The sequence below is a fragment of the Vicugna pacos genome, chromosome 7, assembly GCF_048564905.1.
Source record: "Vicugna pacos chromosome 7, VicPac4, whole genome shotgun sequence".
In the NCBI taxonomy this organism is placed as follows: Eukaryota; Metazoa; Chordata; class Mammalia; order Artiodactyla; family Camelidae; genus Vicugna; species Vicugna pacos.
The window spans coordinates 62855589-62878033 of NC_132993.1; the positions used below are offsets into that span (position 1 = coordinate 62855589).

At 35.5% G+C, this 22445-nt stretch overlaps 1 protein-coding gene across 8 annotated transcripts in view; it reads right to left on the reverse strand.

Annotated features, from left to right (window-relative positions):
• Nucleotides 1-5063: 5063 nt before the first annotated feature.
• Nucleotides 5064-22445, reverse strand: part of ANKIB1 (ankyrin repeat and IBR domain containing 1) — a 203964-nt gene continuing 186582 nt past the window's right edge. For 6 of the 8 annotated variants that reach the window (XM_031679668.2, XM_072965006.1, XM_072965009.1 and 3 more), the window contains 9 exons: nt 19174-19308; nt 18170-18256; nt 18018-18084; nt 15905-16050; nt 14775-14953; nt 13860-13911; nt 9925-10039; nt 8589-8722; nt 5064-8237 (listed from right to left, as the gene is read on the reverse strand). In XM_031679668.2, the coding sequence (XP_031535528.1) occupies nt 7500-8237; nt 8589-8722; nt 9925-10039; nt 13860-13911; nt 14775-14953; nt 15905-16050; nt 18018-18084; nt 18170-18256; nt 19174-19308 (1653 nt within the window). In that variant the 3' untranslated portion in view covers nt 5064-7499. The remainder of the gene's footprint in view (nt 8238-8588; nt 8723-9924; nt 10040-13859; nt 13912-14774; nt 14954-15904; nt 16051-18017; nt 18085-18169; nt 18257-19173; nt 19309-22445) is intronic. The other 2 variants (XM_031679670.2, XM_015242061.3) reach the window with 2 other exon arrangements.

Sequence of the window (22445 nt, forward strand, 5' to 3'; positions counted from 1 at the left end):
AGTTTCAGTATCTTTTGCTTAACCAAAGTCCTTGAAACAAATGAATCAACTGCAATGGTTCCCAAGTTGTAGCAATACTGATAGCTTGTAATGCACTAAGATAACATTTGATTTATCAAATTGTTGCTCTAAAGCAGGGGCCAGCAAACATATGACGCAACCAAAATTTGGCCTGCTATCTTTTCATTTCTTAACATTTTATTTTGAAATAACTATAGATTCGTAGGAAGTTGCAAAGATAATTCAAAGAGGCCCTGTGTACTCTTTACCCAGTTTCGTCCAATGGTTATCTTTTACATAAGGTACAATATCAGAATCAGGAAACTGACTCTGGTATAATATGTATGTACAGTTCTGTCATTTTATCACACGCAGATTCATGTTGCCCCCACTGTAACCAAGACACAGACTGTTCCATCACCACAATATCCCTTGTTCTACCCGCTTATAGTCACACATACACCTTCCTTCCCCAAAGCATCCTTAACTCCTGGTAACCACTAATTTGTTTCCATCTCTATTATTTTGCCATTTAAAAATGTTAAATGAATGTAATCATACAGTATGTGACATTTGGAGATCAGTGTTTTTTCACTCAGCATAATGCCCTTGCAGTCCATTCAAGTTGTGTCACTAGTTCACTCCCTTCTATTGCTGAGTGGTATTCCATTGCATGGATATATGGATATACCACAGTTAATCATTCAGCTACTATAGGATATTTTGGTAGATTCGTTTTTGGCTCTTACAAACACAGCTTCTTTGAACAACTGTGCACAGGTTTTTATAGACCTAAGTTTTCACTTCTCTGTGATAAATGCCGAGGAGAGTAAATGCTGGGTCATATAATTATACGCTTAGTTTTTAAAGAAATTATCCAACTATTTTCCAGGGTGGCTGTACCATTTTACATTCCCACCAGCAGTGTATGAGTGACCCAACTTCTCTGCATCCATGGCAGCATTGGTGTTGATACTAATTATTTTGTCCTCTCTGACAGGTGTGTAGTGTATCTTACCGGGATTTTAATTTGCATTTCCTAACTGATAGTGATGTTAAACATCTTCTCATGAACCTTTTTGTTAGCCATACATCTTTTTTGGTGAAATGTCTCTTCATGTCTTTTGTCCATTTTTTATTGGATTGTTTTTTACTGTTGAGTTTTGAGAGTTCTTTATATATTCAAGATATGTGGTTTGCAAACATATCTGTAGCTTGTCTTTTCATCTTCATAAAGTCTTTTGCAGAACTAAGCTTTAAATTTTGATGAAGTCCACGTTATCAATTTTTTCTTTTATGGATTATGCTTTTGGTATCAAGTGTAAGATTCTTTGCTTAACCTGGACCATAAAGACATTCTACTATGTTTTTATTAAAAGTCTTATACTACTTGTTTCAAGTTTTACATAGTGTGAGGTTTAGAGATTCATATAACTCTTAATCTGTCTTTATAACTGTCTTATAACTTATTGTTCCAGCACCATTTATTAAAAAGATTATCCTTCCTCCACTGAATTACTTTTGCACCTTTGTCAAAATCAATTGATGATTTTTTTTAGGGGGTGGTTATTATTCTCTGTTGTGTTCTATCTATGTGTCTACCCTTCCACCAGTATCACAGTCTTTATTAATGTAGTCTTGAAGCTGGGTAAAATGATTTCCCCTACTTTATTTTTCTTTTTCAAAGTAGTTTTAGTTCCTTTACCTTTCCATGTTTCTAGAATATTTCTAAATCTTAATAGCTACAAGAAAATGTTGCTGGGCATTGGTAGAAGCTGCTGCCAAGCAGCTGAAGCAAGCCTGGGCATTCTGTGGACTGAGGCTCCCATTAAGCCGGTGGCTTTGCTTCAGGGTGAAGTTGTGCATAAAATATCCCCCAAAGGGGTAGTTATCAATTTTTCATGTAAAAGTAACTTACTGCTACAGTCAGGCTAGCCACACTCTCTAATACACCGTTTGTTTGATTTGCAAGGCCTACTGGGCCCATGTTAATTCTCCAGTTCCAGGTAACCCACCCATAAGTGGAGATGTCACACTAGTGAGTCCCAAGGCCTCCGTGGGTCAGGCATTCAGTTTCAAGAGCCTAGGAGCCAGTTTAAAGCTGCCTTTCTCCTAAATGGGTGCACTTGGTAGCTGCATCCGGCAGGTGGCAATGTTGTGCTGGGAAACGGCCTGAGTATTTGGGCTGCCTCCAAACCTTTTAAAAAAGGAATGATTTCACTTTCTCCTTCCGGATTTCTCTGCTGTTTCTGCTGGATCACCAGAGAGGGGACGAGCAGGCAGGATGGGGAGTGATTTATGTCCCGCTCTTACCTCTACATGTGGCAGTCCCTCAAATGAGAAGCCCCACTGACAATCATGAGACAGGTACTTGTGGGCACACATCAATTTCATTAGACATTCGGTATTGGGAGCCACATTACATTCCATCACCCAAAGGTCTCCACTAACAAGGGAAGCCTCCCTTCTCCACTATGGGGTGTGTTCAAATTCTTTTTTCATGGCCGAACAGTCTCAGATGCGTGTGAGTCAGGAGCTACAGCAGGTGGCAAATAGATGCCAGGTCACCCTGTCGCTCCAACAGAGAGGGTAAAGAGCCCAAGAGGTGGGTGGGGGGGGGGATGGGGCTGCAGGGAGAGACAGTTGTTGGCCTTTTCTGTTCTTTAGCACCTTGCTCCAGGGCTGTCAGCATCCAGAGAGCAGGGCCCAGGAGTTTCTTCATGCACACTTGGTCTTTACCTGCAGTCCTTGGCACCTTCTGTCTCACACCCAGCGCCTCGTTCTCACTGCTGGCTTTGTCAGGGGTCAGGGGCCAGGGCTTGAGGTGGCCTCATCTGCATTTGTAGGCAAGGCTTTGCAGTCCCTTTTGCTGTGACTCTTTGCAGCCTACATGAACTTCTCATGTTTTTGGTCCACTCAAAGCTCTCAAAGAGTACGGTTCTTATTGCTGATGCCATTTTTTTCACATTCGGGGCTCCCTGAATCTCAGCAGCCACAGCCACACTGCCTTTCAGGTGCATCCACAGAACTGCTGACTCCTTCTCATGAAAACTTTCCTTCTGGTCTGCCTGTAGGAGTTAGCCACAATGCAGGCACCATTTGGACAGCTTGTTTCAACTCTAGCTCTTATCCTTAAGCCTGTAAACATTAGTTCAACTCCTCTTCAGTAAAAGGCAGGACAGTGGGAACCCTTACTCCCCCACCTCTTGTTTATCACTTGGGTGAGAGCATTTACTGCCAGATAGATTCCAGGGAGTCTTCTATTCCAGAACCTGGCCCGTGGTTTCTCTTCCAGAAAATGATGTCTCTCTTAGCATTCCATCCTTGCTGCCAAAATTCTTGGGTCTGGGATTTGATTTTACCATATTTACAAGCCAGTAAAAGTTAGCCTGTCAGTTTCATGGATGCTGACAGCAGACACGAGATCCTAGGTTACAGGCAAAGGATTTTCTCATTCACGGCCAGCATGCAGAATAAACGTCAGCGTATTCATATCGGCTTCTCTTGTCTCCATTCCACAGGGGCAACACAATGGGCCGAGTTAATGTCAAGCATGCAGTGCATTTGTGTCACAGTTGAGGAACAGAGTATGAGGAATCCAGTGCTTATCAGCAAGTCTGCTCCTCAGCCTCAAGGTTACTAGCTGTGTACATCCTGAGAGTGGCCCAGGCAAAATCCCTGTCAGGCCTTGCAGTCTTGGCACACTCAGCAAGATGTGTGCCAAGGCTCGAGAACTAGACTGCCTCATCCGATAATTATCCTTTTCTATACTGTGTTTTGTTCATTCCTTCACGAAGCTCTTGCTCAGCCTGTCTGTGAACTGATGCCTCATGCAGGCTAAGCCCTTGTGCAAAGGCTGGCTAAGAGATGATATACAGCCGATCAGGAATATTTTTAAACTAAAGTTTTAAAGAGTGAAGAAGAATAATTCCTTCAAAGCCTTGGCCACCACTTTGTCAGCTACCTGTCAGTCCGAAGTGCAACAGAGAGCTAAAGGAAACTTTCCTGGTCCATCTTTCTTAAAGAAGTATGACTACTCCTAGTTTCTAAAATAAAGACAGTCACGTACTAATCTAGACAGAGCCACTTACATCTTTCTAGAAAGAAATCTACTACTCTAGAGAGAAGATGGTAACAACCGACAAGGCAGTAACATACCGTTGCAAAGGTGACGACCCAGTAATCATGCCCACAGCCCAGGGCTGACGTACAACTAGTACTCAGCCCAAGAGCCAAGCACGTGAACATTTTTTTCCCATGGAGTTTTAATTTCAGCTTAAAAAAACAAACCAAAATCTACATTATCATGTAATATTTAGATTCCAAGATTTTACTTGTTAGAGATTTACTAACTAAACTTTTAGAATTATGACTGAACTTCAATACGTCTCAGATATAAATTCGTAACAGGTAAGCAACAATATTTGAGGACTTTTGAACAAAAATGATAACAGGGGTAACAAATAACCACATTTTAAAGAATAATTCAGCATAATTCCACATTGACATTGGCGTTAAGGTTCAAATCCATGTAATGAAGGGCACAAACAAAATGATGACTCTCAGAGGCTATCACGGCACACCCTGTGAAGCACCAGCTGGTAGGCTGCAACCTGGGTTGGTGCACTGAAGTTCAGATGCCAAGGGATGTTCTGGTAACTCGGATGGGACAGAATAAAAAAATGATGGAGATGCAGGTGTTTCTATTAATATAGAATAAAAAATCTTCCTATCCTAAGCAATTTCACAAAAAATATCCTAAAATTCTATCTTTTTCTGTATGTTTCTATTTTCAAGGAAAAAATCGTAACACTTTTCTTCTGAAAGCTACAGTGATTAAAATTATGAGCACTGAAGTCAGTGTTTTAAGACATTGCCAAGCAGTGTTTTGGGCTTATCTTGGGGTATAAAATGCTCAGTAAGTGGGCTTGTGTAAAAAAAATATTAGGCACTATCTATTACATGTAAGAACCAAATTAATCCCATCTGGGAATTTAATTTGAAGAAAATCAGCTTTCTGACTTGGTTAAACAAAATCTATAATGTAATGAGACAAAAGTAAGGTAGTTTAAGTAATAAATGTTTAATCAAATAATTTTACATATTATTATAACAGCATTCATTTGGCCAAACATCTACACGTTTGTAGAATCCTACTGTATATAAAGTGGGAATGTATCAAGTATAGACTATGAAAGTGCAAATAACAAGTCAAGGTTAGAGTAACTTTTTTCTTTTTACATTATAAAATTAACTTGTTTACAAAATAGGCTTTGCCAAACTTTATTTCTGAATTGTAAAGTCAATGACTGTGTTTTTAAAATATGTACCAAGGAAATACAAACTGGATAATGATCATTTTCTTGCTCAGGAGAGAACACCACAGAACGCAGGGTACTTACTGCACAAGGTGTGAGGAACCAGAACCCACGGTGATACCTCCTCACACAGCACATTCTTTCTCACCTTACTGCAGCTTTGCAAGGTGCCTCAATGAGATACAAAGACTCTTTCTATTGAAAAATTACAGCTTGGTTTAAAAACTGATTGGAGTGGATATTTTTAATCCAAAATAAATTTGTAAAAAAATCCTTTAATGGACTATTTTAGCTTAATATACAGTAATACACTGCAGATAAAGGTAATATTTTCCCCAACTAATTTTAATAGGGGTTGACAGCAACATTTCTGATAATTGGGGAAATATAAACTAATGTGGACTTTTGATATCCATGGCTTAGGAGCAATTTCCACTCAGTTTATCCTAAAGGAACCCAGGGAATATTAAATATGCTAATATAATACCATAGCCGTATGAATTCAAAGTACAAGAAAATTTCAATAGTAGGGTTTGGAAAAAAAAGGTAATCAAAAACCATAATGACAACTGATGTGGATATCAATACTAATATAACCTTTTACCCAGCCCAGGACTTGCCTATACACACTCGGTACTGAAATTTTGGTATCTGTAGATTTCTGGTAAGAATCTGGCAAAACACTAAATGGAGTGTTGCATATCTATTTTGCTTATGTTATGCTAGTTTTGATAATATGTAAGTAAAACAGCCATTCCAACAGTTTAGTCTAGTTTTAATTACACACTGTACCACTGTATCTTAATTACAACTAAGACCAGTATTTTCTTCACAGTAAGACACTGATAACTAGGGATTTTTTTTTTTTAACACTAAACAGTAATCACACAGCAAATGAGTATTGTGCAATAGAACACACACGTCAGCATTTGCGATTTAGGCAAACAAACCGATTGAACACTTAGTTGTTATATTTACTGTAAAGGCAAGGCCATGGGTGGTTTTATGGAGGTCTTTGCAATTCATAGCATAGTTACTTTAGAAGAGACACTGAAATGTGAATTACTCACTTATTTAACTGGCAACTATCCATTTAGGTTAGGCAAAGGCACAGTAACATGTTGCGCAGGATGTTTTATTGAGTTTCTTGATAATCGTAGGATTTACTATAACTCATGAAAACTTCACTTTTTTTCTATTTTATAAAACACTTACCATTGAAAGTAATTGCACCCATTAGTAATCAGAATGCACTGTAAAATTGTGAAAACAAAGAACTATGATTGCACTTCCAATAAAGTGTCTCTTAAAATACAGCACCGCTGTTGCTAATCAACTGTATTTTAATATTAAAATAAACTGTTTTTAACAGCAGCATTAGGTTTAGTTAACTTAAGCTACAGGCTACATTTATTTAAATGCAGTCTCCATGGCAACAAAAGCCCATTAAATTCTGGAATATCACTGCTACCAAGTGGCACCTTTTACTCCCGGGAAGGCTGAAACTGCTCTGGAATCCTCCAGGACACCGCACACCTAAACGCCTTGTTAGTCAGCACACGAGTCAGAGTTTGGCACAAGTGGACTGTAAATAGACATGAAAAGAAATCTCTGATTCATGTGAAAATTAAAACCAATTACACTGTGGCAGATGCAGCACTAAGGGGAAGCCTTGGATAACTCAATTCACATTGCTCAGACAAGAAGGAAGGAAGTTACGGAAGAGCACAGAGACTGAGGAATAAAATGCTATTAGATCTGCCCAAAATAACTTCTAAAATGAAGAAAACATTTTTCTTTTTAAAGGAAAAACCACCCAAAGATTAGAGAGTAAGCCTTTAATTTAAATGTTCAATTTAAGTATTGCCGACCTTTGGCTAAACAGATGACTGCGTTTTCTTAACGTCGAATCTAGCCTATTTATTTCATTTGTGTTTTTCTCTCTCCCACTCTTCTGTTTGTCAGCAAAACGGGAAAAGCTACCCAATTAAATACAAAAGAAATTCCCTGTAAGGTTAAAATCAGAAATGAAGCTACCATTCAAAGGAACTCCTCTGTATTCAATCCTAATGTCAGTGGTTTGTAATTAGTTGGAATTAAGCGGGTCAAGTCTCTATAAAGCATACTTCACTAGCATACCATCTGTACCTGTGATTCATTTAGAGCCCCGAGGTGTGCAGTTCACACTAAATGTACTTGTTCAAGCCAGTCACTTGAGGTTTGAGGTGTTTGACTCGAAACACTGGAACCATGCCCCTCGTTGGCTGTCTCATTACTACCATCGCCAGCCTGAGATACTGCTTCCCCAGCCAGAATATTTTCTCCCAAAGGATTTTCTTCTTCTATTTGGGTTCCTCTACCTTCACTGACCACAGCATCTTCAAACACTGAATCTTCTGGTTGCATCAGTTCCACATCCCTCACACCTTCTGACCCATCTTTGACACAGGGGAGCTGGGAATCGGCGCTGATTTCTGGAGCTGCTGGAGGAATCAGGGCAATACTCTGAGGGTTCATGTCATGAAACCAAGCCATGATATTCCCAAGAAGATTGTCACTGATGTTGGCTTCCTGGCCAGCTGAGTCAGGGTCACTGGATGAGGGACAGAATTCACTTCTTGCTTCACTGAGAGGGTGTGAACTCAGGGTGTCAGCTGAAAATGGGTCACTTTCGGCTCCTAATCTCATAAGGCCGTCACCAAGTTCCAACAGCTCAGAGCTGCTCAATGCAGCCCGAGGGCTATCTGTGCTCCTGGGGTCTGAGTCCAGCCTGGAAGGTAAAGAGGTGCCTATCGCTCCTAAGGATGCTTCACTACTGAGGAAGTCTCTATTTTCATCGATGGCCAGCCCAGATTCTTGCAGAGATAACTGTATTGCAAGAAGTATATTGGGATCGTCTTCATCCAAGGAACTCAGAGCCTAAGGCAACAGAAAATAGAATTACTGTAAAATTTAAAAGGAAAAATGATTGAACCCATTGAGGTCTACAACCGTTATTTTACTAAGCAGAAAATTAACAGTATCTCCATTAGAAGAAGTATCTTATGTACCCAAATCTTATTTTAAATTTCTCCTTGTCCATGCCAGAGGGAAAAAAAATTACTTAAGGTAAATCTGAAATAGAGGAATCTTACCCTGTGGTATACCTCTGAAACAAAGATTTCAGAATGGAAAAAAGAGAGAGAAAAGCAATAGAAGTAAAAATAGGAAGCCTGGCTAAATAGTGAAAGAGCAAAAAGTAGGGGCAATGAGGCTGCACAAGAAGGCTACCTGAAGAGAGTCCTGGTTCTCAGAGTGACTGGCGGGGGTGTAGTCTCGCAGGGAAGAGCTGTGCAGTGCGCTCATAGATGCGGAACTTACCACGGAGGCGCCAGGCCTGCGGCCACCGCCACCTTCTGGGATATCTGTTTCAAAGCAAGTGGTGCCAGAGATAATTCAGTCATATAAATTCATACATCTTTTTATTCAAATAGATGATTTCTCTTTGAGTGCTGGTGAAAACTTGTGTCCACATGTTCACCTAACCTCTCAGAAATTTCGCATCCATATTTGTCTCATCATAGGCAACAATATGCATCTAATACTATTACTTGAAATCCATGATTGTTCTTTACATTTTTCTTGCACTCTATATGGTTCTATTCATAAATGCAAGTGCTATCAAATGCTCTTTTTTCCCCTTAAGCAATAGCAAAAGTGTTTTAGTTTCCAGAGTTCTTAAAACTCAAGAATTTGAAACTGGGAGTTCGAGATTTGCAGATACTAACTACTATACATAAGATAGATAAACAAGAAGTCTCTACTGTACAGCACAGGGAACTATATTCAATATCTTGTCTTAACCTATAATGAAAAAGAATATGAAAATGAGTATGTATGTGTATGTATGACAGAAACATTATGCTGTACACCAGAAATTGTACAACATTGTAACCTGACTATACTTCAATAAAAAAAGGAAAAAAGAAAAAGAAAAACAAAACAAAACAAAACTCAAGAATTTGAGAATTACAATGGCCTGAAAAGCTAATTTTTAGGTCCGTGTAACCTGATTTATTAAAGATCTGCTGAGACTGTAGTTTAAAGATTTTCAATTAACAATTTAACTTTAAAGGCTGATAATTAAAACAATTTATCTCTAATACCAGAAATTTTAAAAATGTTGATAAGAGAACTGAGGCTAGGAGAAAAATATTTCATGAACACAGTAAGAGCAATCAACAGCTACAATTTATTGAGTGCTCACTAGGTGCTATCAGTACGTAAGGGCTTTACATGCATTATCTCATTTAATGTTTACAATAGACCCACAAAGTCACACTATTATTATTGCTTCTTTAGAATGAGGAGACCAAAACTCGGAGAGGTTAAATGATTTGACTAAAGTTTTCATGCTGATGCTCAGCAGAGGTGGGGTCATGAACTCAGGTCTGTCTGACCCCACAGCCCACATTCTTAATCCCTCTGGTTTTCTGTATACTGTGACATTAGAAGCATCGGCATGTTGATCTAAATTACAAACTCTTTTAGAAACATTTTGATTAGCCAGTTTTAAGAATAAATGCAAGAAAACTAAGAGAACTAAGAACCCAACCCAAGAGCTCACCTAAAGTGCTTTCACTTGGCTCATCAGGGTCTGGAGGATTACTGAGCAGACTGTGCACGTCTCCTCGACGGCGCTGTTGTCTGTGCCTCCTCCGATACTGAAATTCAGCATATTCCTGCATAAACCAAAGGTTATAAAATACAGGAGTACATGCAAATTTTTAAATGCAAATAAAAGAAACAACACTTTTTTCCAGGAAAAAAATGTGTGATTTTACATACATATTATAAAATCACTTGGCTTTAGAAAAAGAAACTTCAGGTTTTGTCATGCTGAGGAAACAGAAAGAAAAGGTAAAATGGAAAAATAAAAAATTAAAATAGTCCCATTATAATTGCCTGGATACATTGTGAATACTTGCAAACTCCAATGCTAGATCATAACTGAGCCTTATTTCATATGCCTGGGTCTTGTTATCTAATATTATAACTAATAACAGAATGATTTTGCTAATATAAGTTAGGTTCTCCCTGGAGGTCTGGTTTTAAAAAAGTGACTGTGATACAAGCAGTGGGGGTGGGGGGGGGAAGCAAACACTGTTAAGTCCTTGTCAGATTCTTGGATTCTGTATTCTTTGGGACTCCTATATACCATATTCATGTCAAAGAAGAATTAAGAGGTTAGCTTTCAAACAAGGTGTTACTTGGCCTCCTTCCTATATTATCTAGTACGTGGGGCTAGCTATAACCCAGGCAGGAGGAAGTATTTTCTATTTAGCAGAAGGGAAAGACACAGATTTAGGCAGATGTCCCTGAGACTATTTTACATTTGTGATAATAGTTTGAAGTGGGTATGCTATTACCAGAGGCAGAACCTGGTACATTATCTGGGTACAAATGTACTTTTCCAGATCTTAGCGACAAAAGAGACTAGAAGATAGGCCAGCGTGCAAGACACCAGCATAAAAAGGCTAATTTTTGAGAATCATTATAGAATCTTTTCAGTGATAAAACACTAAAATCACTCAGGTTTATGATTATCCAGTTACTGTAGAATATTCAGTATGCTCATGTTGTAAAAGTAACTATAATAAATGAGGATGAGTTTTATAGCCCCAATAAAACCTTTACATCATACCACTCTGGTTAAATTTATTCAAACTCCTTCATCGATGTAAGCAACTGGACTCTAATTAAAGAGTGGAAGGCATCCTACCAGGTTAGAGACAAATGAGTGTAAGATACTACAAGTGCCCAGAGGGATTATCCAGGTTCTTTAAGGTGGGGTATCATTTCCTCTTTTTCTGGAGGCCCATGACCCAAAACCAGATGACTGTTAAGTGTCATCATGGTTCACTAGACCACTGAAGACCACCACATTTCTGAGACAAGGATGGCAAGAAAATGTTATTTCAGTTCAAGATTTATCTTTAGGGAGAATTTGTTTACTTTGTACATCTGATGATGGTACAAAGTTATTCTAAATTAAATAAACTATTACTGACCATAGAATACAGATATTTCCAGCTGAAGAAAACAAAATAGGTTAAAAAAATTTCAAAAGAAACTTGTTATGGACTGAAAAATTGTACTGAACACTGGAATTTGACACAACACTGTAAAATGATTATGAATCAATAAAAATGTAAAAAAAAAAGTTTTTCAAAGCTGAATTAGTGGATTAAAACATATGAATATTTTTGACTCTTGATATCAAAAAAAAAAAAAAAGAAACTTGTTATGTTTATAATTATTCTAACAGAAAACTCAAATGGCATTCTCTCATGATGTAACAGGCTTAAAAAAATTATTCTCATAAAATTAAACTTATCTGAAAATTTCCAAGGATTCCTAAAATCTTCAGGTAAGCATATGAAAAGGCTTTAGTTGGGATATTGTCATAAATAATAATGGCCATCACTTATTAAGCACTAATATCTGTCTACGACTTAAACAGACACTTTCACTCTTTTGGAATTTCCATGAGGTATATAGATCAACAACATTTTAAAGATAAGAAATTAAGGAAGAACACAGCCTAACTAGACCGTATGTTACAGGGCTAGACCTTGAATTCTGGTGTCCCTCAGACTTTCCAGTCATGCTCTTCTTTGGGCTCCACTGCTCTTAAAGTGGTACAAAACAAATACTGATGCTTGTCAATGACTCATTCTATTTAGTTTAAAAAGAATGAGATGTAAGTAACTTGAATTAAAAATATAAATTCAAACTAAAAGTCTACTGGAGTTTGACAATATTTTCCCCCCAGAGTCTGTATGAAGACAAAGAGCTAATTTTTATACAAATAATTTTGGCAGTTATTTGATAGTCGCACATATGCAGAATTTTAAAGTTTAGTACTGCGTAGCAATTCTTTAGACCTGCAATAAGGTTTATATGAAAGCTTGGTGTTTCACTGTACCAAAGACTTTAAAGAAGAGAAAAGTAAAAGTGAGTTAAATAATTCTTATGAAATATATTAACCATAAAAAATAAATTTAAGAATGTTATTTATGCTTTCACAATTCTCAATCCCTGGACAATAAGAGCTCAATAATTTTATTTATAAGTATTTACATGTGAAGTAAAAAGCCTTTATATATTTTACTAAATGAATCTGTGTCAGTCATATTAGCAGGCCCTCAATATCCAAGGACAAATATTTCAAAATTCCTAAAGTTACTGTCAGATCCAGAAGCCGCAAGATGATGCATATGTGATTGTGAATATACTGGTAAAGGCTTTATTTTTGTTAATTTGTATTTCTACCTTGAAATACTGAAATCTTTCTACTGTTTTTTTTGGTAACTGAGGCTTGTTTGTTCCTCCTTTTAGGTGGAAATTTTCCATAACATCCCCCAAGCTGAAATTATATATTATAACATAGAAATAGTAAAGCACAGGATCAGTAAAGAAAAGACCAATAATTTGTTTTACAATAGAAATGTCATTTATATATATATTTTTCAATTTAAGTGAATTTAAAATTTCCATATTAGAGCTCAAAGCACAAATTGTTTCTCAAGTCAATATTTTCTTGGATTTATCTACCAATACAAAACGCCACAAGGTGATTGCAAGTATCCTCAGCAGCTGAAAAGAGAAAGTATCTGATTTAAATAAACCACAGTCATTTCTGGGTAATAATTCCACTGCCTTTCAGTTGTAGGTAATCATATGGGCTATAAATGATGAACAAAAGGTTTCATTGTTTGTCTTGTCCCTTTTTAAGAATTAATTTAAAAGGTAATCATAATATAAGCATAGAATGGTATACAGTAGTATAAAGAACAAGGAAGTGGAGAGAACTGCTAAAACCATTCAACAGTGACAGTGGCAATTTAAATCTTAGAAAATAGCGATGTGATTAAGATTTTCACTCCATCTTGTTTTTATTTGCAACTGCTATTTGCAGTGTTAGTATTTTAAACCTTCTGTATTTTAAACTGGTGTATATCAACCACAACAACAACAAAAACAAGAAGAGTGTGAAAATCTTAAAGAGAAGCAGAAAGCAACTAAGCAAAGCATTCCTTCTGTGTAAATACTGATGTCAATTTTCTACCTTAGTAATTGATTATAAATCAATTTGCTCAGGTTGTTGCAATAACTTAAAAAAAATAGATGTGGTCTATTTAGGATTTCAACAGATTCAGACTGAAGCAATATTACAAATAGAAATGCATTTGTAGTAAGTAAAATTTACATTTCTGTTAACCAATTAAAGATATTTTTCAAAAATGTACACTATAAATTGGCCTTAATTCTGACTGCTAATAAGAGGGGAGATGCATTCAATAATGTGAGGACAATCCAATACCATAATAGGTAAATGCAGGCTCTGCTGAGGCATTTTTATTATAGAGAAAGAAAAATTATTGCTGACAGTCTCAGTAGGATTTAGAATAGATGAGGGTGCAAATGCAAGCAGGACTGCACTAAGAAAAATTATAACTAAACAAACCAAACCAAACCAAAGCCCCCCAAAATAATTACCTCAGGTGATGCAAATCCTAAATATTCCCAATCCCATGTTCCACCAGCAAAGCTACAAAGAAATTAGACATACCATTCGATTTATTATCAGTACTACAAAGTACAAACAATCAGTCCCTTGCCCTTTGAACATTACTTTAAATTCCTCTGCTTGGAACTTGTTTAACCAAAGTCGATCAACTCCTGAATATAATAATTAAAATGATTCTTTCATTATTTCTTTCAAATTCTAAGTACTTTGTGTAAAATGGTAGAAAAATAAAAATCACCATGCTATACCAGATTATTTTATGATTGCTTCTATTTTTATTTTATGTGTTTATGTAAAAATAGGGGCCCAAGGAATGTCTAATGCTTATAACTAATAGGAATAAGAAAATACGCTTCAATTTATAATGACAGAAATAGTATGTGTCCAAATAAAACAACCAAATCTCAAGTGTTGTTTACTGCATGGATCACTTAAATAACTTTACTAATATCAGATTTCTAATTTCTTCATAACCTATTAACCAGAAAATACAAATATGACCATAACAAGTTGGCAAGGCTTCCAAATTTTACATAAGATGTTTACGATTTTCACAACATTATATACATTACATATTTGAAATGATGCATTAGAATACTTGTTGAGTTATGGTGAATTATGAATTCACTGAAGTGTGAAGTTTAACCTAGCCTAATTTTGTCTGAGAAACTACTACACAATGACAGACAAAAAAGTAACAAGAAAAATAGAAAATAGAACTGGGGGAAAACAGCACCAACAAGAAGTTAACATACTTTTATCAGCTATCCATATTTTAGGTATAAGTAACTTCCATGAATATGAACCCTCGCTGGATAAAAACTAAACCTGCTGGCATTTGTGGCTGGTGTTGGGGTGATTTCCACAGTGTGTATCATTTTTACCTGCGTCTTGGAGCTTCTGGTGAGTCTGCAGGAGCAACACCCCGAGCCACAGAAGCCAGGAACTCTTGCCTCTTCTGCTGTACAAGGCATGCCGCCTTGATGATCTTGTGGCGGGGTGTGCGAAGGTAAGGCCTATTGACTTTTTGGGCAAGGTCTTCAGTGACCATTTCTAGGTCTGTCTATGATGAGGGGAAAAAAAAAATCATAGATTGGGTGGGTTACTCAATAGCAACTACAGTGTCTATCTTGTTAAATCTAACTCTTTTGATGTCAGAAATTATTTCAAATTTTGTAATAACTTCCTATTTAACATACGTTTCTACTTTGCACATTTTAGGAAAATAGCATGCATTCGGTAGGCATTTATAGCAATGTAGTTGATACGGATTACGAAAAAGGAACGAATCTACTAGCTTACTAAAAAAATTTTATAACTTGTCTATGTGAAAAGAACTAATAAATTTTAGGGCACTGTACATGCAAGTGCATGACTACATGGTACAGACTATACATAAATGCCGAAGGAATGTGAGGCAAGGCAAGACTCTTGCGATTTGGGGTTAGGTCTGGAAGGCTTCACGGAGAAAATGAATATTGAGCATTGGGAAATTTCAGATATAAATTAGTAGAGAGCAGTTCAAAGAGATGACATGAAAACTGTAGCAAGAGGAGAAAGTTTGGTGGCTTCAAAAAGTGAGGTATGTATAATAAAGCTGGTCAGTTATAGTGATGTCAGCTGGCTTATGTGTTTTTTTTAAGTACTCTTTTCCAGTTCTACTTTTAAAATGAACTGGTAAATAGCAACTTTCCCATCTAGCATGTAATGTGGTGTGTTTCTTTTTTGAAGATAAAATTCCTAATTACATAATCAGAATTAGGTCAGATTTCAACTTTAACCAGTTTAAAGAAATAAATGTGGTAAGAAATGTTTGCATAGCTCAAAACTCATTCAAAGCTGTACAGTGACAAATTCAAACATAAAGAAAATTTCAGTTTACTACTGGTTAACTTTTCCTTTATTTAAAAATCACTCTAAAAAAGTGGAAACAAAATTGTTTACTAATCACTAAGTGTAAAACTTGGTTTCTCATAGTAGCTGCATTTAAATTTAATTTAAAAAGATATCTTACTTGCATGAGTTCAAAAATTTCTTTCTTTGTGCTTTTAGGTTCTAAGAAAAATCCATATGGATAAGAACACTTGAGCATGCGTCGAGTTTTTAAGAGCACGTGAACTGCATCTTCAATGAAAGTGGTATCTGGACAGCCTCCTTCAGCTATAAAGTAAACCAGGCGCAGTGACAAAAATGTTTTTGCAAACATGCTATTATAAAATTAATTAAACAACTAAATTTTCTTTAAAAAAAGGAAAAAGAAAGAACAAGGGTCCCTAAGAAGAAACTGTTTGAAGTAGCTGTATGATAGTATTTATTTGAACTAGATGAAAAACCTACATAAAACACTCATGCATTTTGCATTTATATGACTTGTATGCATTTATAAATGAAGCACGTGCTGCAGGAGTCCAGGAGCACTGATGGCAGCCATCAAGGAATGCATACACATTCACAGATCCTGGATTTGGTTCTCACCCTGTGAGTAAACAAATCCAGCCTTATTCAACTCAAGGGTTCCATGCTTTACTAAGTTTTTCAAGTTATCCCTAACAGAGTTTTGCTTATTAAGAATTAGAGCAAATGCCTTGCTAAGTTGCTTACTAAATGCTAGTTAATAAAAAACTTCAGGGAGAGAGAGAAAGGGAAGAAGAGTGATGAGAAGAAGAAACTGCTTTAACATATGAGACTGTTCCTTCCTCAAATATCATGACAGTATTCTAGCTTTTTCCTTAACTGCAAATAAATGCAAATTAAGCAATATAATCCAAATTCATAAGTCCTTTTAAAAATAAGATTATTCTGCACATTTGCAGAAAGAAATTACATATATATGTACTGTAATTTGTGTGTAAAATGCAACACACTGATACACAGATCATCACAAAATACCTATCCTAGCATAGGTATTTGAACTAAGAAGGTGTTAAAAAAAAGAAAAGAAAGAAAAAGAAAAGAAAAACAAAACAAAACAAAACACCCTCCCTCCTCATTACATGTGTGAGAAGTATGATTATTTTGCTTCTTCCTTTCCAATTCTTCTATCTTTTAATTCTTTTTCATAACTTACTATGCTGTCTAGAACCTCCAAAAGGTCGAACAGAAGCAGTAGTTCACATCTACAAATATTTATTTTATATTTACTATGTGTTGGGCACTGTCCTAAGTGTTAGGGATACATCATTAATGGAACAGACTGTGGAATCTGTGAGGGTTTTTAAAAAAAATTTTTTTTACTGTGAACAATACTGCAAGAATTTGATACTGGCTTGGTATAGTTATGTTATTACTATGGTCTAAGAACTAATAATTAACAAGGCGACTAAGCTGCTATTAACACCTTTCCTCCCACTCTAATTTATTTAACTTATGGTTACTGTCTTAATTAGGAAGTTAGCCTCATGAAAAGAGTGTTAGCAAAATGGAGCAAACAGTAGTATAACTGACTGCAGTTTTAGGCTTAAAATCTTTTATATACGAGCTGTGATTATTTTAAAAATATGACTTTTAAAAACAAACATGCCAGAACCTGTATTCTGTGCATTCATTGTGAGATATTATATTCTAATTATGCAACTAGTACTCAATCCATTTTTAGTAATGTTATTTTTGAACTTCCATTTTAGGATCTATAAGTAAGCCTTACCTTATGACTTTGCTTTTAGATTCCAATGTCTATTATTTACTAGTGAGATGATTTCTCCCGAAACTACCTGATATCTTAACATTGCATTAGGCACTCTGCTAAATTTCCTCAAGAACCTTTGGGAATTCAGTCACATGACAGTTGAATGGTTTGTGAATCTGACTAGGTCAGGGTGCCTTTTTTGGCCCATCCAATTTCCCCAACATTGCAGTGCATCAGCATTGGCACAGAGTAAGCAAAAGCATGATGTGTGTTTATCTGCCAGCAGCATAGGCTGCATTAAGAGGAGGAGACGAGGTAAACCAGGTGGAAAAGCTAATCAGAGGCTTTAACTGCCAAGTTGCATTCTGGACTTCAGAGAACTCCAAACTACCAAATGAGTTAGTGGAGATAATGTATTCCTTTAGGGGTTTTAATCTACCAATGAAGTGACTTAAGCACGAAAGGCTATTTTATATTAATTATCACACATATTATAACTTACTTTCTTTGAGAGCTCTACTCAACTGCTCCATCTTTTCTTTGGCTGTTTTAAGAAGGCGTTGTTCTAACTAAAGGAATAGAAATAAATAATTGTATCACTTTCTTTATTCACAACAGTATAATTCAGAACATTTGAAATGATTTGGGACATACCTGATAGCTATGCTCATGATTTTTAAATCTTGTGTAATAGTGCATAAATCTGTCAAGTTCCTGAAATCGTTTGTGTTTTTTCTCAGCCTAGGAAACAAAAGTTCATAAATGAGTTTTATAAATAAAAGTACTAGTTATTAAAATTGTTTTTTAATCATTTAAAAATTTTATTAGTAAGATGTAGAAATGCATCAGATTTGCTGATTATTTTAAGAGAAAATAATGATCAATTCATTTTAAAGGCTTCCCAGAACACAGTCTTGCATTTGTATTTTCTGTGACAAACCACTGAAGCCGCAATTTCAGAGTGTAAGGTAAATATGCCTCTCAAACTCTATTTTTATCAGATCTTCAATGTTTTATTATATTATGTATTCCTATAGACTGAGTTGTATTCCCCCTCAAATTCATATGTTGAAGGTCTAACCCCCAATGTGACTTCATTTGGAGACAGGGCTTGTCAGGTGATAAAGGTTTAATAAGGTCATTAGGGTAGGGACCTGATCCCATAGGGCTGGTGCCTCCTCCCTGTGAGAACATAGCAAAAAGACAGCCATCTGTAAGCCAGGAAGAGAGTCATCATCAGAAAGTAAATTGTAGAAATCCTGATCATGGACTTCCTAGTCTACAGAACTGTGAGAAATAGATTTCTGTTCTCTAAGCCACCCAGTCTATGGTATTTTGTTACAGCAGCCAAGCAGAGCAAAATACTTACTATATGCAATAACATAATATTATACTGTTGATATAATGCTAAAATTGTTTTTAAGTCATTATAGAGGCACGCTAGGATATGTAAGTCTTTTCTAATCTTCACCAATATAAAAAAAAAGGAAAATTAAAAAAAATAAAGCTCTCAAGTTTATATAGCTATTTTTTTTAAAATTAAAGGCTACTCTAAAGTGTATTCAATTACAAGAAAGATAGGAAAAGAAGAAATTTAAAATACTTCCACTGGTATTAAGTGGCTTACTCAGAGGTCTTGGCTTAAATAGTTCTCTTACCTCCACAGTCATTTCCTTGGATTGCTCCTCCACATGCTGAATGACTTCATAGCGCGTACATCTGTAATAACCTCCTGTGGAAGAACTATGTTTTTTCCATTCTTCTAAGCAAATCCAGCAAAAGTCATACTTACACTTCAAAAAAAAAAAACATATGCAAATATCTCCCCATGTTAGTGTGCAAATTATTTTCCAGTTTCTAGTCCATCATTTTGTAGAGATTAAACAATCTTAAAGACACACATTCTTTTTCAGGTTTCCTCTGGAGACCTTATCTGCTCTATGGAAAGATGTGGGGGGTAGTTTAAAATTATTGCTGATAATTAAAAACTAAAATGTAAATCATAATATTGTGAAGTAATCTTAAGAAACCTTGAAAAATATCAGGATATTTTTTCCAAATAGTAAGAACAGATACTGACAAATGTTTCATTTTCCAAGTGCACAGCAATCTACCTTTTGTCTATAAAGCTCCACCAGTGTATTGGAAAACTTCTGGAGACCCTGACAAATTGGTTTTGAAACTGGAAAGAAATTAAGAAGGTCTCCTAAGTAGAACAGCTAAAATAAAACCCATATCTCATTAAAAAAATTATTTCTTAATCACCTTAATTTATAGACAATACCAAAAACATGAGCATTCCAGTATGAAAATGCAACCTATTTTCTTGTAAAAGTTTATGGATTTTGAGTTAGAAAGATCTTCCCATTCTAAATCTATGTCTTCTCCTGGAACTTTTATATTTATTTTATTTTTTAAAAAACATTTAAATCTTTGAGCTGTTCTGAACCAATCTGGGTATTTAGTATGAATTAAATTTTTTCCCTCACAGATATCCAGTTGTCTCAATAACATTTATTGAATAGTCCATGTTTCTCTACCAGTTGGAGATACCTCCTTTACCATATACCAAATTCCCATGTATCTGTGTCCATTTTCTGGGCTTTCTTTCTATTTTGTTTCACTGATCTGTAGATTCATGTTCCAGCACCATACTGTTTTCATTATTGAGCCTTTATAATATGGCCTATTTGAAAACATTGGTTCTTCCTCACTGCTTCTTCAGAATTTTCTAGCTCTTCTTATTTTGTTTTTCCATACGAATTTTTGCATTAGCTTATCTGGATGCAGAAACAAAACCTGTCGGCATTTTTATTGGAATTGTTCTAAGAATTTTATTATCTTTCCATTAGTTTGTCATCTTCTGTGTCCTACAGATAGGACAGACAGGGGTCTTACCATTTTCTTTATGTAAGTCTTGTATATTTCTTAAATTTCTTTCTAGGTACATAAGGTCTTCTCTTTCAGTATATATTCTATCTGCATATTGTTGGCACATATGAAGGCTATTACTTTCTGCATATTACTTTTGTACTCTGCTAATTAACTGAATTTTTATTGTTTATAGTAGTTTTTCAGTTGATTCTTGTGGTTTTTCTAGGTATAGAATCATGCTGTCTGTAAAACATGACAATTTCACTTCTTCATTTCTAATTTTTACACTTCAAATTTCTTTTTATTGTCTGGAATCTCCAGTTCAATGTTAATAATATTTGTGATGGAGAACAGCTTTATCTCATTCTTAATTTTAGTGAGAGTGCTCTAGTTTCTCCACTAAAAATCATGTTAACTTTTGGACTAAGTAGATTTATTTTTACCATACTAAAAGGAAGATCCTATCTATTTCTATTTCTTTGTGTGTCTTATAAAGAAACGCTGTTGAGTTTTTGTCAAATGCCTTTTTAGCATCTAGAGAAAGTTCATATGGTTTTTCTCATGGTATCTACTAATAAGATGAGGTATAGCAATAGCTTTAAAAATACCAAACCATCCCTACATTCCTAAAATAAACCCTACATGGTCAATTACTGTTCTAACGCACTCTGTTGGATTATATTTGCTAGTATCTGTGGGATTCCTCCCTTTAATATCCTACTTAGGCTTTATGTATTATTATTCATAAATAAGATGGACCTACTTATTTTTATAATCTTGTCAAATGCTGGCATCAAAGTTCTACTCAGTTTATAATAATTCAAAAGGTTTCATTCCCACCCCTTCTTTTTTTTAAAATACCAGAAACAGTTTAAATCACATTGGAATTACCTGTTCTTCAAAGCTTTAATAAAATTCTACTGTGAAACTGTCAGGGCCTATTGCTTTAAAGCAGAGATCACTGGAAAACTCTCTTCTATGGAGAATGGTTTGTTTGGATATTTCTTCTAGGGTTAGTTTTAATAAATTTTATTTTGGAAAATCAATCCATTTCAAATCCAAGTTCAAATTTATCTGCAAGAGTTGAGCAAAGTTATCTCTTATTATTATTTTAGTTTGCTTTGTTTATTAATTAGTCCCCATAGTTCTTACATTGTATATCTGAAACTCCCTCATCCCCACTTTTTCTTACACAAGCTTTGCGGTTTATCTTATTTTTCTCTTCAGAAAACCATTTTTTGGATTTATTTATTAGTTGTATTTTTTTCAGTTTTTAACTCACTGATTTCTGCTTTTAAAACAAATTCTTCCTCCTGATTTTGGGAATTGTTTTTTCTAATTTCTTGAGTCATATCCTTAATTCATTATTTTGTGTTGTTTTAAAGGGATAAGGCTATGCACATTTCCAAATTGCTTTAAATATAGGCCTCAGGTTCTGAAAAAGTAGTATTTTCATTATCCTAGTTTTCTAGAAATTCTTTAATTTCCATTTTAGTTCTTTTTTTTCACTCAAGAGTTGTTTGAGAGATTTAAAATTTCCAAATGAAAAGGCCTTTTGTAACTTTATTATTCATTTCTTTATTCCATTATGATCAGAGAATGTTGACTTTTCTTTTTCTGGATTATTACTTTTCTTTGACGATCAATGGTTGATATTTTTGGTGAACGTTCCATGGGTATTTGAAAAAATGGACTAACTCCAGAGTCTGAATATGTAGCAATCAGATATACCTTAGTCATTAAGTCAAATCTTATCTTCACTAATTTTTTGCTACCTGGTATCTCAGGGACAGAGGGCTGAATTACAAGTCTCTGTCCTCATCTAGCCTTTCACAAACATGCACTTAGACAATAAACTGTGGACTTGTTTCAAGACTCTGATAGTATGCAAGTATTTTTGCTATCTGTGTGCAATCTTTGTGCCTGATTTGATGCAAGTACCTTTTAGTACAACTCCATGGAGCTCTCAAAATTAGTGGCAAAACTTTCTATAAAACAGACAAATTTTAAACTCTATGATAAGAAAAAGAATATAGAACTTAAATAATTTTTATTG